The 16,464-nt window shown below is 39.1% G+C and overlaps 1 protein-coding gene across 1 annotated transcript in view; it reads left to right on the forward strand.

Annotated features, from left to right (window-relative positions):
• Positions 1–7,404, forward strand: part of LOC106514494 (TBC1 domain family member 10A) — a 14,386-nt gene extending 6,982 nt beyond the window's left edge. Inside the window, exons 2-9 of the mRNA XM_014003791.1 lie at positions 420–519; positions 671–778; positions 1,901–2,007; positions 2,107–2,221; positions 2,325–2,390; positions 2,719–2,908; positions 5,060–5,214; positions 5,363–7,404. Coding sequence (XP_013859245.1) covers positions 420–519; positions 671–778; positions 1,901–2,007; positions 2,107–2,221; positions 2,325–2,390; positions 2,719–2,908; positions 5,060–5,214; positions 5,363–5,740 — 1,219 coding nt within the window. The 3' untranslated portion in view covers positions 5,741–7,404. The remainder of the gene's footprint in view (positions 1–419; positions 520–670; positions 779–1,900; positions 2,008–2,106; positions 2,222–2,324; positions 2,391–2,718; positions 2,909–5,059; positions 5,215–5,362) is intronic.
• The last annotated feature ends 9,060 nt before the right edge of the window (positions 7,405–16,464 follow it).

Raw genomic sequence — 16,464 nt, forward strand, 5'->3', positions numbered from 1 at the left:
GCTTCAAAACATTCAAGAGAGGTTAAAGTACCTTGCTTGTTTCTTATGTTGTTGTTCAAGATGAGTAATGAGATAAGATATAAATATTCTGCTCACTGAGCCAGGTTTGTGTTCTTTGTGCCCAAAACACAGCTTGTGTTCTCCTTACAGCAAGAAGGATATCGTTCTGTTCAAGGCAGTAGTTCGCTAAATTAGGGGAAAGTTCCCCCACAGTTTCCTGTTTTTCCTTCCAGTTCACTCTGATGGCAAGTGTTCAGCTTATAGAAGAAAACTTCCTGTATGTACAAGGAAGAGATGAGCTCCTTTACCACCCCGTCTAATGACAAAAGTCTCCTGTCTTAACTGCTCAGAGGACAGTAAAGCTTTTCTTAGTTAATCTGAAACTGTTCTTGTTTCTTATATCTGTTTTATCCTCCCAGCGCTGAAGTGATCCCAACGGAGGTGTTGAGGCAGCGTGAAGCGAAATGGCTGGAGATGCTGAACAGCTGGGACAAGTGGATGGCCAAAAAACACAAAAAAGTGCTGCCTAAACCAATCCACAGATAAAATACTATATTATTAAAAGTGTGAAAATATATAATCATGTCCTCGCTGTCGTCAGGATTTAAGTGAGTGTCATTAAAGGTTTGAGTCATGCAGACTGACCAACAACATGTTTGTTAACTAACAGGTGAAAGAGCGCTGTCAGAAAGGAATTCCTCCATCCCTGCGGGGCCGGGCCTGGCTCTACCTCACTGGCGGCAAAGTGAAGAGGGAGCAGAACCGTGGCAAGTTTGAGGTGCGCTGCAGACTTCTGGTTCCTGTTCAGATCCAAACGTGTTATATTTATTATTCAGCTGCATTGTGCACATCGTGATAAAGCAGAAAAATGCACAACATTTAGTTTGATGTCTCCGTTTTACAGTCTGGATAGGTTGGTACCTAAATAATCATTTAATGATGATTTAGCTGAAATATTTTGGAGGATTTGAATTACAGTTGCATTTAAGCAGTGGTGGGCAGCACTAATCTAAATATTAGTTGCACTAACTCTAAAGTACTAACTCAAATATTTAGGTCCCCTAATTCTAAAGCACTAACACTCTGAAAAATTTAGCAAAAGCTAATTCTAAAGCACTAATATAATCCAGTTGACACATCAGGGTTCCCGCGGATCCTTAAAAAGTCATTGAATTCACCAATTCAAAAATAAGGCCTTAATTAGTCTTAAAATGTCTTAAACCAATCTTTCTGAGGTCTTTAAAATATTAACACATTGTAGGATCATTGTAATTTGTATAAAATATTAAAATAGTGACATTTTTTTAATAATTTACCAAAATCTTCTCGCAGTTTGTCGTTCCGTTAAACATTTAGGTAAAATTATCGCCAACTGTTTTTTCCCCATTTGTGTTTATTGCGAATTTGTTCTTAAATTTAATTTCAAGTGGCATTAAAAAAGTCTTAAAAAGTCTTAAATTTAACTTGCATTAAGCTGTAGGAACCCTGCGCGTGGAACATTCTTCAGAGTCAACATAATCTTATTTACTGTGTGCAGAATGTTGTCACTTAGTGACCTTGCTGGGCCAAATGGGAGTCACCCACATGCCTTGGGTTTGACACGTGACCTTGTAGATAAGTGACACACATATGAACACAATGTGTGACAGTTTTCATCCTCAACTGTGAACAATAACATTGATCAGTAACGTTTAAAGACCTCAGTTAGTGCTTTTATGTTTAGCCCATAAATTAAACAAGTGCTAATCACTAATGAATTTAAAAAAAATAGCTAAAGCCCTAAAGCACTAATCAGTGTTTACTATTAGTGTTTTAGTGCTTTAGGGGAACTGTGCCCACCACTGCATGAATATAAAAATGGTCACAAATGTAATCTATAATCTATAAATTGTGGTTTCAGGAGTTAGACAAGCAGCCAGGAGATCCCAACTGGGTTGACATCATTGAGAGGGACCTTCATCGACAGTTTCCTTTCCATGAAATGTTTGCAGCGAGAGGAGGTCACGGGTGAGCGATTTCTTTGAAAGGCAGTTAAGATTCTTCTATTCATCTTTACGGGCTGAGTATGGTTTTAAAAGGCAGTATAATTCACATTTCGACATGCAGGCAGCAGGATCTGTTCCGTGTGCTGAAGGCTTACACTCTGCATCGACCTGAAGAAGGTTATTGTCAGGCTCAGGCTCCCATCGCTGCTGTACTCCTCATGCATATGCCAGCCGAGGTGAGGAGCTTTTGTTTCCTGTCGCCATTGATCTTTATAAAAAAAGAAAATCTTTAACGCCAGGATTTACTTTCATTAACGTGTTCGTTTGGTTTTATCCAAGGATGCTTTCTGGGTTCTTGTCCAGATCTGTGAAAAATACCTTCCTGGATACTACAGCACAGGGCTGGTATGTCATAAAAATACATCAGCGTGACTTGTCTAATATATCAAATATTCATGCTCTAAAGCTAACCCCGCCTCTTCGGTTTAAATGTTTTAAAAGTGCATTTAGTTCGTGAGCGAAACAGAGTTCAGGGTTAAAACATCTCTGTTATTCGGCTGTGTGGTATGTGTCACAAATGTTGGTGTCAGACTTGTCAGGCCAGTCTCATGCTTAGTGGTAAGCTAACAGCATTACAATGCTAGGTGTTGACAAAGCAACAAGGACACAATAATCAGATCAGGCAGAGTGAGAGGAGTCTGTTGTCTCCCTCTGCTGACGTTTGTTTCTGCAGGAGGCCATCCAGCTGGACGGGCAGATCCTGCACGCCCTGCTGCGGCGGGTGTCCCCTGTGGCCCACCGCCACCTAAAGAAACACAAACTGGAGCCCGTCCTGTACATGACTGAGTGGTTCATGTGCGCGTTCTCCCGGACTCTGCCGTGGGCCTCGGTGCTGCGAGTCTGGGATATGTTCCTCTGTGAGGGTGAGCAGCCAAGATTCACTTGTATATGATGCTTTGGTTAAACTAAAACAAATTTATTTAGAGCATTTTACAGCACATTTGACAGATTAATTTATTTTAGTTGGCCATCAGTTGAAGTTAAAATAACTTTGAGTAAATAGGAAGTGTGACCAATGAACATTGTGTAGGTGCACAACCTGTAAACATTTCCCTGTGTTTAGATGAAGCAGGTCAGAGAAGAGCTGCGACAGACTTGTGACCAAACAAAAAAGATACTGACTGAGGTTTAACATGACTATTAATCCTCTTTTAACTTCTAATAATTTGTTTGAAATGCTTAAAAATGTGTAGCTTATTAAAGGGCACATATTGTGCAAAATTCACTTTTTTTAGCTGTTAAATACATTTTATTGTGGACTTGGAGTCTCTATGAGTGCAGAAAATTAGAATTTAGTCTCACCTGGTGCTGTGAATATATCTTTATTCTGTTTGGGTCATTTTTTTCAACCTGGTCAGTTTTCTCTGTTTTCTATGATGTCATTGTTTATGTGACAGAACTGCCAAATAAGGTCTAGATTTACAGACTACAATTACGTTGTCTTCATCTTCCTCTGGTTCTGGGTCAGACTCTGGCTCCAACATGTAAGGATGGATGGACAAGTCTTCTGTTGTTCACATCTTTTAATTAATTTGTAAACAAAAAGATTCTGCACCGTTAGAAATTCATAAACCCCTCAATCAAACTGGAATGAACCGCTCTGGAAGCTGGGGTGAGGCGGGGTGTGAAGAGTCTTGTTTGGATTTAAAGAGACAGCCTCAAAATGAGTTGATCTGAGACAGACCTCAGAAAAGGGGGAAAGAGGGGCTTGTGGAGTTACAATAAGGAGGAATTCATACCAAAGCATTGCAGTTCCACTTTATATAGACCCCAACTGAATAATATGAATGTGAAAAAGAAGGATTTAAAAGCAGGATATCCATCCATCCATCCATTTTCTGTACACGCTTCTTCCTTTTCAGGGTCGCGTGGGTCACTGGTGCCCATATCCAGCTGCTGGAAAGCAGGATATGTCTACTTTAAAAAATGTTGAACAAAAAAAACAACAAAACTGTTTTAATCATAAGGTGGAAATGAATAATTAAACTGAGTTTTTTTGCAACAAAACGTCTTTATCTTAAATTTGCACCTAAAAATAAAAACTTTGATTATGGTGTTTATATTCACTTTTGTTTTTGGCCTTATTGTGTCAGCATGTTTTTGTGTGATAGAACAACAACGGTGTTAATTATTGACATAAAACCAGTTCTAATAGAAAATGTATTGCTTGTTTTTTATGACAAGCCATTTAAATTGACATACAATAAAAGTAGAGGTCTACAAAGATAAACTTTAACAAATGAAATGATGTAAAGAAAGTTTTCTTGCTTAGTTTTCAACATGCTTAGACACAGAAATCACTGCAGATTTAATAATAAATCATTCTTTCTTTTGTCCATTTTTCAGCATTATTCCACAAATTTTATGCTATTTTAACGATTTACATATTAAAACATTCATCTCCTTCAGGGCATTCTGACTATGACTTCTGGTATTTCAGACATATAGCTGTTATGGCCATGGTTTTTTTCATTGAAAATAAATGGAACTGTTTTCAATATCCTTAAAACCCTTTAAAATGTTCGTAAATCTTTACTGCACCTTTAACCTTTTGTTCTGGTTCTGCCTTTTTTTTTTTACTTATATGAACTCAAATATTTATTTTCTATTTCCTTCTATTTTGCTAATTTTAGCTTTTTTGGCTATCGTTTTGAACTTTCCGCTATTCTGCTAACTTAAATTTTTTTTCAGCTGTTTTCTGCTATTTTATGTTCTCTGTGGTTTTAGCTACATTTTTGCTTATTTGAGCTTTTTTCCTGCTAAGTTCACTACTTTCTTTTACCTAATTTTATTCTGTTCCAGCTTCATTTTTTATTTATTTTTTTGGTATTCAGCAAAAATCTTTCCCAGTGCGTTATTGCAGGAAATGCTAATTCTCTAGTTGAAATATGTTATTAAAAATACATAACTAACATAACAGTTACCAAAGATTATTGCATCATGTCAAGCTTCTTCTCACATAAGCTGCATGTTATTTTTATTATTATTTTTTTTTAATGTGGTGCCGTTCTCAGGAGTGAAGATCCTCTTCAGAGTGGGCCTGGTCCTCCTGAAATGCATGTTGGGAACTCAAGAGAAACTGAAGTCCTGCCAAGGTCTTTATGAGACGATGGAGCTGCTCAAAGCCATCCAGCCACAGTACACGCATGAAGCCTTTCTGGTCCGTGAGGTACGGTTCTGCTATCAGTTTTATTGCTTTGACCCTGCACTGAGTGCACGCCCACCCACCTGTTTTCCTGCATCCAGAATTCCTTCTAAAACGGCAGTAAAACAACGTGAACTCGCATGTCGGTCATGCTCTCGGTCTCGTGTTTCAGATTATAGAGTTACCAGTGTCAGAGAAGGACATTGAGAAGGAGCACCAAGCTCAGCTGCGGCGCTGGAAGGAGACTCATGGAGATCTCTGCAGTAAGTCCCCTCCGAGGATGCACGGCGCTAAGGCCATCATAGCCGCTGAGCCACCCAGCCGGCAGGAGCTGTGGCAGAGACCTACCATCATCGTGGAGTCCCCGCTAGACAAACCCACGGGCAGCAGACACGCTAAAAAGGAAAATGGACACACGGCAGTCCTCCCTCCTGTTGAGGTGGTCAACCCTTACGCTCCCTCCAGTAACCCGTCCCCACTGCTCAAACACATGATAGTAGAGGGGTCCAAAGAGAGTCTGACCAGCTCCGAACACGACACGTATCTGTAGCAGCGCAAAGTGCACACCAGTTTACAAACAAGCATTCCATACGGCTCTATTTCAGCAGCAACACTCAACAGTTGTGAACATAAATGTATCCAAAAGTCTGTGAAGCTGAAGGCGTAACCTTTCATCCTGCCTAGGTGCTGAAGTAGATCTAAACCCTGCTTCCTGCAGCCTTCATTGCAATCATTACACTTATGTTGGGGGGATTTATTTTTGTTTTGTTTTAAAGTGTAGTTTTATGGAACATCACAAACACTTCAGTGGCTGTGTTTACATGTGCAGCTATATTCTAATATTAACTCAGTTTGCACCTTATTCTGAACAAAACCACAGTTTTAACTTTTACTGATCATCTCAATCTGAATAAACTCACATTTAGGGTATGAAATAACCAAATGAGGCTTCTGTAGATGGACACACGCCTTGATTTGCACTATTACATCCTGCTGACTTTTTATGGCATTTTGCAACACGTGCTGCAGATTTGCGTCAGTGCAGACAGATTTACATGAGACGAAGCGCTTATGGAGCGAGGAAAGAATTTGAGTAAAGATTTGCCTCTTGGAATAAGTTGGAAGAAGAGCTCAAACACTGCAGTGACGCAGAGGGATTTCATGTAGTCGTGATGTTGTGACATGGATGCAGGAATATGAAGGGATTTTCCAATTTGTGGCTTTACCATCTATTAACCTAAAAGCAAAGTTAATAATCAGAATATTGTGCATGCAAGCATAGCCTCTGAGGATTTACTTCTATTAATTTGAAGCCAATGGTTTCATAGGACCAACCGTTCAGAGATATCTACTTATTATTGCTTATTTTTTGCTGCTATTCTTATAGATGGTGCCAAATTACTTTAGAGCTTCATAATTTCTGTTGAGCTGCTCTAATTGTCCGTTTTCCCCACATTAGTCACTACATTGCCAACTACATTTGCTAGTTTCATTCCCACCGATGCACAGAAGAGCGTCGGATCAGTCGTGTCATTTTTCTGTCCTCACTCTGCGTCAACACATGGGGGCGTCCTGACATTACACAACAGCCTCAGCAGAGAGCAGCAGTAAGAATGAAGCTGTGTGACAATCAAATGAAGGAGCATTTTATGCCAAAAAACCAAAGATTTATAATCCATTGTTTTTATAGTATATCTAAGTAATATCGTATTTTTAAATATTTTTGTATGGGTAGAAGAGTTTATATTTATGTTGAGAATGAAAGGAGAGAAATTCAGAATATATATTTTTAGTTGAAAATGCAAGGATTTTGGTTTCTTTGAAAAAAAAATATTGAAATTGGATTTTAAAAAATGGAATGAAATCAGCTTTTAAACCATTTTAAATCTACTGTATGTTTGAGCAAGAAATTAACGTGACGTTTTTAAAAGCAGGATTGGAAAACGTAAAAGAAAATGAAAATCAGAAGAGACACAAACCTGTAAAAAAAATAATGAATAACTTTTTTAAAAAAATCATTTTGTGTAAATGAAATCATCGTCAACATTTATTACTCCAGAAGGTTGTTCATTTGTCATTATTTGTGATGTAACCAGATTATTCAAATTATTGTTTTGCTCAGTGATTGTATGTCAGAAATGTTGTTATGGAAAGAACGAGGGTTTGTGTTGGTTATAAAAGTGTAAACTTTTAAAGTAAAAGTTGTGGATTTTTTTTTCTCTTACTCTGATATATTCATTTTTTATTGAGGTATCCTGCATGTTTTAGAGGTTTCTCTGCTCCAACACGCTTGATTTGAATGAATGGATGATAAACAGGCTTCTGCAGAACTTGAAGAGGTAATTTCATTACTGAATCAGGAGTGTTGGAGCAGAGTAACAAGTTAAAAATGCGTGAAAGTGGCCCAAGAGGTTTAGGATTCATATCAATGCAGTTTACATCGTCACTGCTAGATGTCACCAAATCTCACAGATTTAAAGAACAGATTTATCCAGTTGGGCTCCTACATTTGCAACAATTTTCAGAGACTTTGCATCTACACGATGCCTGCTTTTTAACCAAGTTGCTTTTGAGACAACAAACCTTTTGGATTGATTCTGTTTCAAATTTGTACGACGACACGTTCTCTGTCTGTTCAAAAGTTTTTGTGACAAAGTTGAAATAAGGTGCAGTGCAGATGAGAATGAACAGGCAGCGTTTGAATCAACCCTGTGTTGTCAGTCAGCGCCCTCCCTCCCTCCGTCGTGCTGCAGCACACTTCCTTGGACACCTGTTTCTCCAGCTCTTTCAGCTCTTGGAGGAATTTGCATCTCAAATAGGATAAATTCCCACAGCGCCGCCTCAAGCCCCTCACGCAGCCATCAGCCTTTGGTCTCTGAATGGAGACCTCTGCGCACAAAACAGGCTGCCTTTTTCTGCCCCCGCCCCCCAAGCAAGATTCAGTTGCGCTCCGAACCCAAGGCTGACGAAAACCTTCATTAATTTTTAGGTAAACCCATCAGGGACATTCCAGCGTGTATTACTCCAGTCACTTAAATTGCTATGGTCTTTTTTACGTCTCCGTTTTGATTTGTGACTAAAGGAGAGGATTTTAATTTAACAACACCCAACAGAACAGGCTTCAAGTCTTTATTGTTGCTTGTTTTCTATTCCTGTGAAGAGAAGAATGTCTTCTCAGAGGATGCTCTATCATCATCATCTCTCTTGTGTCTTTCACTGTCTTTAAACAATGCAACCTTCCCCAACCAATCCTGCCGCCCAACCTGTCTTACTCTCCTAGTGTTCGGTGACGCTGGCTAAACCCTAAGACCCAAGGGTGGGTTTTAATGGGAGACTGTCTTTATGGCTAATCTGCACAGAGAGGGGAGGAGATGTGACCCAGACGTGCCCTTGGAACCGCATTCAGAGCTGAGCTGAGAAAACATGTTGCAGAAGCAGACTCGTGTACAAGACTGCCCTTAAATCCTTCCTACAAGAGCCTTTACCTCACGTGTGAACACAAATTTTAGATTTTCTGCTCATATGCTAATAGATGAACAGTATCAGTGGTGGAGCGCTACTCACTCTTCACCATAGGAGCAACTCGAACAAACGTTCATGTATTCACCATTATGGGGTGTAGCTGTTTCCATTCTTCAGGCTGAACTGTCTGCGCTCATACGTGTGCCGCTGAAATACAAAATCTCAGCGCCGGCATGGATCCTGGCGTGGAAACTACAGGGATTCAATAAGGACTTGCTGTGCTTGTGTAAACATGCTTTTACCAGAGATTGTTCTTGTGTAACTTAAGCGTTAAGCCTGATACCCAGTCATTTTTACTTTAACACCTTAAAGTGACTTATTTTCCTCAAAGCCCCCCTTACTTTCCTCCAAGCCAAGCTAAACCCCTGGTTGACGCGTTCAACCTTTTATCTTTTTATCAAAATAATAAAAGATCAAAGTGAATAGTTACAAATTTTTATTTGGAACTGAGTTATACAGTGTTTAACTTGTACAAATAAACTTGTTTTAGTGATTTTTTTTTTAAATATACAAACAAATTGATATTTTCATAACATCTAAACAGACCTTGTGAAGGGCCCCCCTGTGCTCTTTGGTAAAATGATAAATGGACTGAACTTAAGTAGCGTTTTATCAAGTCCCGTCGAACTCCAAAGTGCTTCACACTACAAACATCCACACACTGATGGTGGTAAGCTACATTGTAGCCACAGCTGCCCTGGGGCACACTGACAAAGGCGAGGCTGCCATCAGGCAAGGTGGATGAAGGGTTTTGCCCAAAAACTCAACGACTGAGATGGCTGGAACGAGGGATGAAATTGGCAACCCACCTGTTAGAGGGCAACTCCCCTAACCACTACACCACAGCCACCCTATTGCTGCCCCCCTCAGTTGGGAACCACTAATATAATTAACTAAAGCATCTCTTTTGTGAACCTTGGCACACCAAGACCCAAAGGCCCAACGTACTTGATCCAAAGCATAACAGTCTCCTGGTTACGTGTTGGCCAGTTTCTAATATTCACTCACATCTTTTATAGCCCATGAGACACACGGCACAGAGAAACCCCCCTCACTGCTGCTGTACACGTCACAGCACTGGGTTTATTCCCGCTTGAAGACTCCTCCCTGATATCCAACGTTTGGCCACAAATTTCTGACTATAGCGCCACAGCTTTCTGCAGACAGCTTCACCAGAGTACGATGTGCTCTCTCCATCCAGGAGTTTTTGGCCAATTGAATTTCTTGAGTTTTCAGGAAGAGTCATACACGGGTTAGACAATGAAACTGAAACACCTGTCCTTTTAGTGTGGGAAGTTTCATGGCTAAATTGGACCATCCTGGTGGACAATCTTCATTAATTGCACATTGCACCAGTAAGAGCAGCGTGTGAAGGGTCAATTAGCAGGGTAAGAGCACAGTTTGGCTCAAAATATTGCAAAGCACACAACATTATGGGTGACATACCAGAGTTCAAAAGAGGACAAACTGGTGGTGCACGTCTTTCTGGTGCATCTGTGACCAAGACAGCAAGTCTTTGTGATGCATCAAGAGCCATGATATCCAGGGTAATGTCAGCATACCACCAAGAAGGACCAACCACATCCAACAGGATTAACTGTGGACGCAAGAGGAAGCTGTCTGAAAGGGATGTTTTGGTCTAAAACCAGGTGTTTCAGTTTCATTGTCTAACCGCTGTAGATGGACTGACTGCCAACAAAAGGATGCAATTTTAGTCGGCCAAGTGCAACAATAATAGCTGATTTTGCAGCTTTGGTTGGAGTATATGGGCCTTAATGACTCTCCACTGTGAGGGGTGCGAGTTCAATCTGCATGAGACTCTAGGCTCAGCTTGAAAAGCTTGCAGCTCCACGCTTAAGTTTTATTTAGAAAGCTCCACGGAAAGGAAGCAAAAGGTCAACTACAGAATAAAAATCTATTTAGTTTTTTTTTTCCATGGCCTGGATGAATGTACAACAGCGTGATAACTTCTTGTTCCATCTGAAAATAGTGTTGTATTAATTTCACACATAAACAAGGAGCTATGTTTGAGTCAACACATTGCTCCCAGCAAACCTATGATGTTTCTAAATTAGATTCAAGATGACCACTTGGATAAACGTTTAGACTCAGCAGACACACGTAGGCACATAAAAATAGAAGCATTTTCATTTTTAATCTAATCACGAAGAGGTTTTGATTAAAACCAAATTACAAATGTGAAAAAAATATTTGGCTGCAATGTGGCAAGAGATGCGGAATGACCAAAAAGTGGGTAAAATGCATGTGAAAATGTGCAAAACAAGAAATGTGACAAAATTGGATGTGAAAAAGTATGTGACTAAATAAGTGTCATAAAGCACAAGTGACTAAATGAATTTTTGCCACTAAACCTTAAAAAAAGACGTTTTGTTTTTAATTTTATATCTGCAGCTCAGGCATGAAGAGTAACGTGTTTGTAAGCAGATATCTGACACGTGATGTCTGTTTATGCACTGAAGCTGTTTTGGGGGTCGGGGTGAGTACAGTAAAGTGGATGATCTCATGAAGCCATATGTGTGAAGCGTCTGGGAGATTATAGTCTGCAGTTAAAGCTCCTTCGAAGCTTTTTGTTAACGAGGACTGAGGGTCCACAGCTTTACCCCTCCATCTGCCATTCCCCCCCATCGGGCTCCCAGTCCAGTGGGCCGATTAGAGGGTGCAAAGGTCAGAGGCTTGAAACCCGAAACTCAAGGATAAGTAAACTTTGTTTAACTTCTCAGAACTAGGGTTACAGAAGGACAAAGCGCATGCGACGTTGTTGACATTTAGGGAAAATAAAGCAGAGACTCGGTTGTTTTGTAGGCGAGTGGGACGGATAAGAACTCAGCGGATTCTTCAGGAAAGCGGCTTCACAAAGAAGTGGCTCTGTCGTGAGCAAAGGGTCATTTAAAGAAATAAAGGAAGCGTGCTGTATATGGACACAGTGTGAGTGAGGCCTTGTGGACGTTCCTGTTTGTGACCTTCCCACATTTTGGGGGCAGAAGAGGCGATGAAAAGTTTTAAGTAGCCGAGCTGCACGTGTGGGACAGGAAGCCGCGGTGGAAGGCGTCAAAGGTCAGACAGATGCTTGCTGTGTGGACAGTGGACAGGAAGTGGGTCCCATCCTTTTATGGCTCTTCTCTGGTGAACGGTAGCTCGCGGGCCCAGTGATCTCAGATCCGTCAGCTTGTTGGACGCTCAGTTATAAATTGTTGTAGGAAATGATGGGGAACGCTTGTTGGGGATCTCCCCCTGATCTCCTTTGTAAGAACTTCCCAGAGGCCTCGGGAGTCACGCCAAATTGTTGCCTGAGCTGCCTGTGAGGGTATAATACTGTACAAACAAAATGTTACTTTTACATTTTTTAAGAGCTGAAAGTTGCCATCTTCAAATCAGCTTCTACTTGTTTCCAAGGGACATCAGTGATTTTACATTATTTTTTTCAAACTTTGGCTTGGAAATCAAGCCACAGCTGTTATGAGCCCCGCTTTGCATGGCCGGGGTCATATCGTTTTCATACTGTTTATTTTATTATAACCCCTGCTACACGAAGCGGGGGTCATACTGTTCATTTATTTATTTTATTCAGAGATTTTTGTTCAACCACAGCACAGAAACAGCTGCACCAAACAGCATGAAGTTTGGTAGGAATATAGATGTCGCCAACCTGCACTGCGCTAGCAAACGATTTTGTGATAGACCCCATATTTCAAGTGTGGGCACTATTTGAAAAGTTGGTGTCTGGACATATGAAATAGCTCAAAAACTATTCAACATAGGATAACTTTTTAGCTCTGATAAAGGACTGTCATTTCATGACATCATGTGTTTCTATGCAACTGCCACCAAGCAGCGGACAAAAGAATCAAAACACATGACTGAAAATTGTTCTTTCAAGCTTGTTCATCCATCCACACGATCAGATCTTGAGGAAATTTTGCACAGATGTTGTCCTGTCTGACCTACACCAAGAGTCCAACAGCACCATATGCATGTTCATTAACTCCACACGAAAGAGCTTCTACTCAAAATGGTGTCCGTGGATCATTTCTATATTTGAAAAGCATCTACAGTGCATATAGAAGAGATTGGTACATATACAGTATGACAACATGCATGTGAATGTGGTTTGTTTTATCGTCACTCTACTCAAATATACTGCCAAGAACAGTTTTTCAAACAAACAAAAAGTTTGATTGTTTTTCAGCAACAAAATATTTAATTTTTTAATCGCCATTCCAAAGTCTCGTATAAATACCAGAACATCTTAAACAGTTGCAATCTGTGAGTTCTGGTGTGTGAGAGATATACGCTACCCCCTAGTAGTACTCCGCAGTACCCAGAGGTCTATAAAGTACTTGGAAAGATAACTAAGTAAAAGTAAAATTACATGAACGGAAAATGACTTTGGTAAAAATTTCACTGATGAGAAGACTACTCAAGTAAAAGTCATATAACTGTTCACAAAAATTGGGAAAGTAAAAGTAAAATAAACTGTTGAATTTACTGAATCAAAGCCAGGTTGAGTAAATGGAGCAATATATGTATACTCTTTGCTCTGTTTACTCAACTAGGTTTAATGGAGCCAGTTGACATGACTTCGTTGAGAAAATTCAACACTTATTTTTTTTGAGTGCATAAACATCTTTTATGATGAGTTCCAACATATTTGATATGTTACGAGTAACTAGGTGTTACATTTTAAAGTAAAGAAGAAAAAGTATCATTTTTAGCTTTAAAATGTAATGAAATAAAAGTAAAATTACCTATTTCAAAAAATAATTGGTAAAATTACAAATCCTCAAAAAAATTGCTTAAATACTGTAATGAAGTAAATGTACTTAGTTACTATAAATCTCTGGCAGTAACTAATTTGACAGATGAATACAACTAATTAGTCCAGTCTCCTTATAGTTATAGTATAGTTGAATAGTTATAGTAGTTACTGTCAGCTTAAAGCCTTTATGAGATGTCAGTCACTTTATGTATTTATAGCACATAAAAACAACATAAAAACTAATGTATGAGTTTCGCCCACATCGGAACCCTAATAGAAAACCTTTGACAATAAGTCATGACAAAAAATAACATGTTGACCAAGGTGCTTCACAGTTCAGCCAAATGAACAGACAAACAACAAAGACACATAGAAATGTTCAAAAATATGTCAAATTGAGATAAAATACAGAAATACAACATAAAACCATCAGCTCTAAAAGAATCTCCAATCTGCCAGAATCAAAAGCCCAGCAGTAAAGATGGGTCTCAAGCTTGAGTGTAGGAAATGCTATCATGAGAAAAAAGATAAAATAAAAAGGAAGTGAGATACGAAGACTTTTTCAACCCAATGAGGTCATCGAAAGTTTGTGGGCAACAGGGTGTTACATTTTAAAGTCAATAAATACTCAGGACTGCTCACGCTGTGATAATAAAACATGCAAAAAGCTGATCGAAACAGGCGTTGATAGCTTTTGGGTTTTTTTTTGCCAAGATGTGTCAAAGCACTAGTCTAAAAATAAACGTGTAAGAAAAAAAAGGTGTTTTAATGTTTTTGCTAAATGTTTTTTTCCAGAGAAAACATCAGCATAAAAAAAGAAAACCTTACTAAACACCTTCCAAGTCACAGCACAGCTGCTGTCCGTTGCTCTAATTGAGTTGTTCTCACACAAACCAAGAAGAGCCAGCTGAAAGAACACGTATTAAGATAGATGTTTGCTTTAATTGTAGGTCACGTGACTAAATGTTCATTTCCTGTAGAATTAAGTGCTGCAAAAAGACCTTTGAAACCCTTTATTCTTTTTAAATCATTTGACAAACTGAGGTTAAATCCAGTGATGTTTGAGTGAGATTTGTGGAGCCGGGCTGTCTACACTCTGATGTGTGGACGATATTTGAGTCAAAAGACTTTTTTTTTAACAAAACACAAGGGTCATTTAAAGTGCATCACAAAAAATGTGTTATCTTTAGTTACGATCGGCTCTTTGATAGTGGTCAAAATAACCCTGAGCATTCCTTTCCTGTACATTTTTTTGCAGAAGGTGATATTTAAGGTGATGCCATGAAATAGTAGACCATGGGGGTAGATTATCTTTATTTTAAGTTGAGCTTTCTGTTCTAGACATGTTGAAAATCTTTTCTCTGCAACCTTTTATGACACTATTTTTCTCTTTATGGCAACATTTTAAAGTCCCAGGGTTTATATTTCATCGCGTTTGTTTGAAAATTGATTAACTGTGCCTAAAACCGTAGGCTGTGGCGTTTGCTGCACGAGTAGTGACACAATAAGAGGGAGAGCTGAAGGCCTCTGGTTGTTTTTCTAAGAGTCTGACCGTATCATCAAGAGGAAACCTTTACAGATAGACCTTTATGTTTACATTTCACTTCTTCCTGTCTTTGCTCCAACATCCCATTTGATGCTTTGTGTTCTGCTCAGAGGGGCGCGCTTTCTAATGTCTGCAAAAAGACAGAGTACATCACCTTCTAGGTGAAGGAAATGTTTGCATTAACTTATACATACATTGACAGAGCTAAATATGAAACTATTGTTGGGATTATTTAAATTTGGTGGTGATTTATCACATAACTGTCATACACATTATTTAACCTTGCTTAATCATTATTAAATGATTAGTTAACCTTAAAAAATACAATTAATTAGAGGTGATCATACTTAATAATCTATAAATTAACATATTTATTAATGCTTTATCCATAAAGACTAATTACTTCCACAACCAACACACTCATTGTTTATAATAACTCATGAATTAACTATTCTATATAATGTGTAATGTATGTATGTAATCTGGCAGCACATCAAGAGTTAAAGCAGTTGGTAGGAGTTAAGCCTTTTTGTGAACCCTTCTAAGGCAAAGTTGTTGTTTTTTTAGTGTTTGTAGAAAAAAAACCCTGATGGGCCACAAGTTCCTTTCCACCTGTGGAAATCAGACTGAAATCATAGTCGGTTCAAACGTTCACTTACACACTGTGTGAAAGTACATTTATGCATACATTTACACAGTATATAGAATTTTTAAGCATGAATAAACAATGAGCATGTTGGGTTTGGAGGTGATTAAATGAGTTAATGTACAGCTTGAGTATAAATCATCCATAATTAATGTTTTCAAGGCTAACAAACCATTTATTAATGATTAAATAAGGCTAAATAATGTGTAGTTATTGGGATGTGTGCCACTCTTTGTTTCTCCTGCAAATCTGAACAGCTTAAATTAAGTTCCTCCAAACGAGGCATTGACTTTAAGTTGATGGTGGCTTCAATTATCCAAATATTTGCTCTCTGTCAGAAAAAAGAGAATATTTTCCTTCAATATTTCCCTTTTAAAGCTGCAAATCTCAAAAGAGATAATAAAACGTGCATTTTTTTAAAGACATGATTGAATATAGGCAGCTGTTTATGAATTCCTCATTGGAAAAAGGTTTTGTTCCACAACAAGTCTTGCACCCTTGGCACTGTTTGTGTTACCTGTTTATCACCGGGGATGTTTGCGAAGTCCCTTCTGCCGTGTCGGAGGTGTTTTTTTGTGTCTTGCACTAATCTGTGCTGATCTGAAGTTACTTCCTGCCATTGTTGTGTCACATCCCCACTGTCTCCCCTCTTCCTGACAATCTAGTCCCCTCTTTCCTCAGCGAGGAAGCTGGGAGTTTGGAGAGGATACACACTCTGGGGGAGCAGTGTGTGTGTGTGTGTGTGTGTGTGTGTGTGTGTGTGTGTGTGTGTGTGTGTGTGTG

Source organism: Austrofundulus limnaeus, unplaced genomic scaffold (genome assembly GCF_001266775.1).
Source record: "Austrofundulus limnaeus strain Quisiro unplaced genomic scaffold, Austrofundulus_limnaeus-1.0 Scaffold20, whole genome shotgun sequence".
NCBI classification, from domain to species: Eukaryota; Metazoa; Chordata; class Actinopteri; order Cyprinodontiformes; family Rivulidae; genus Austrofundulus; species Austrofundulus limnaeus.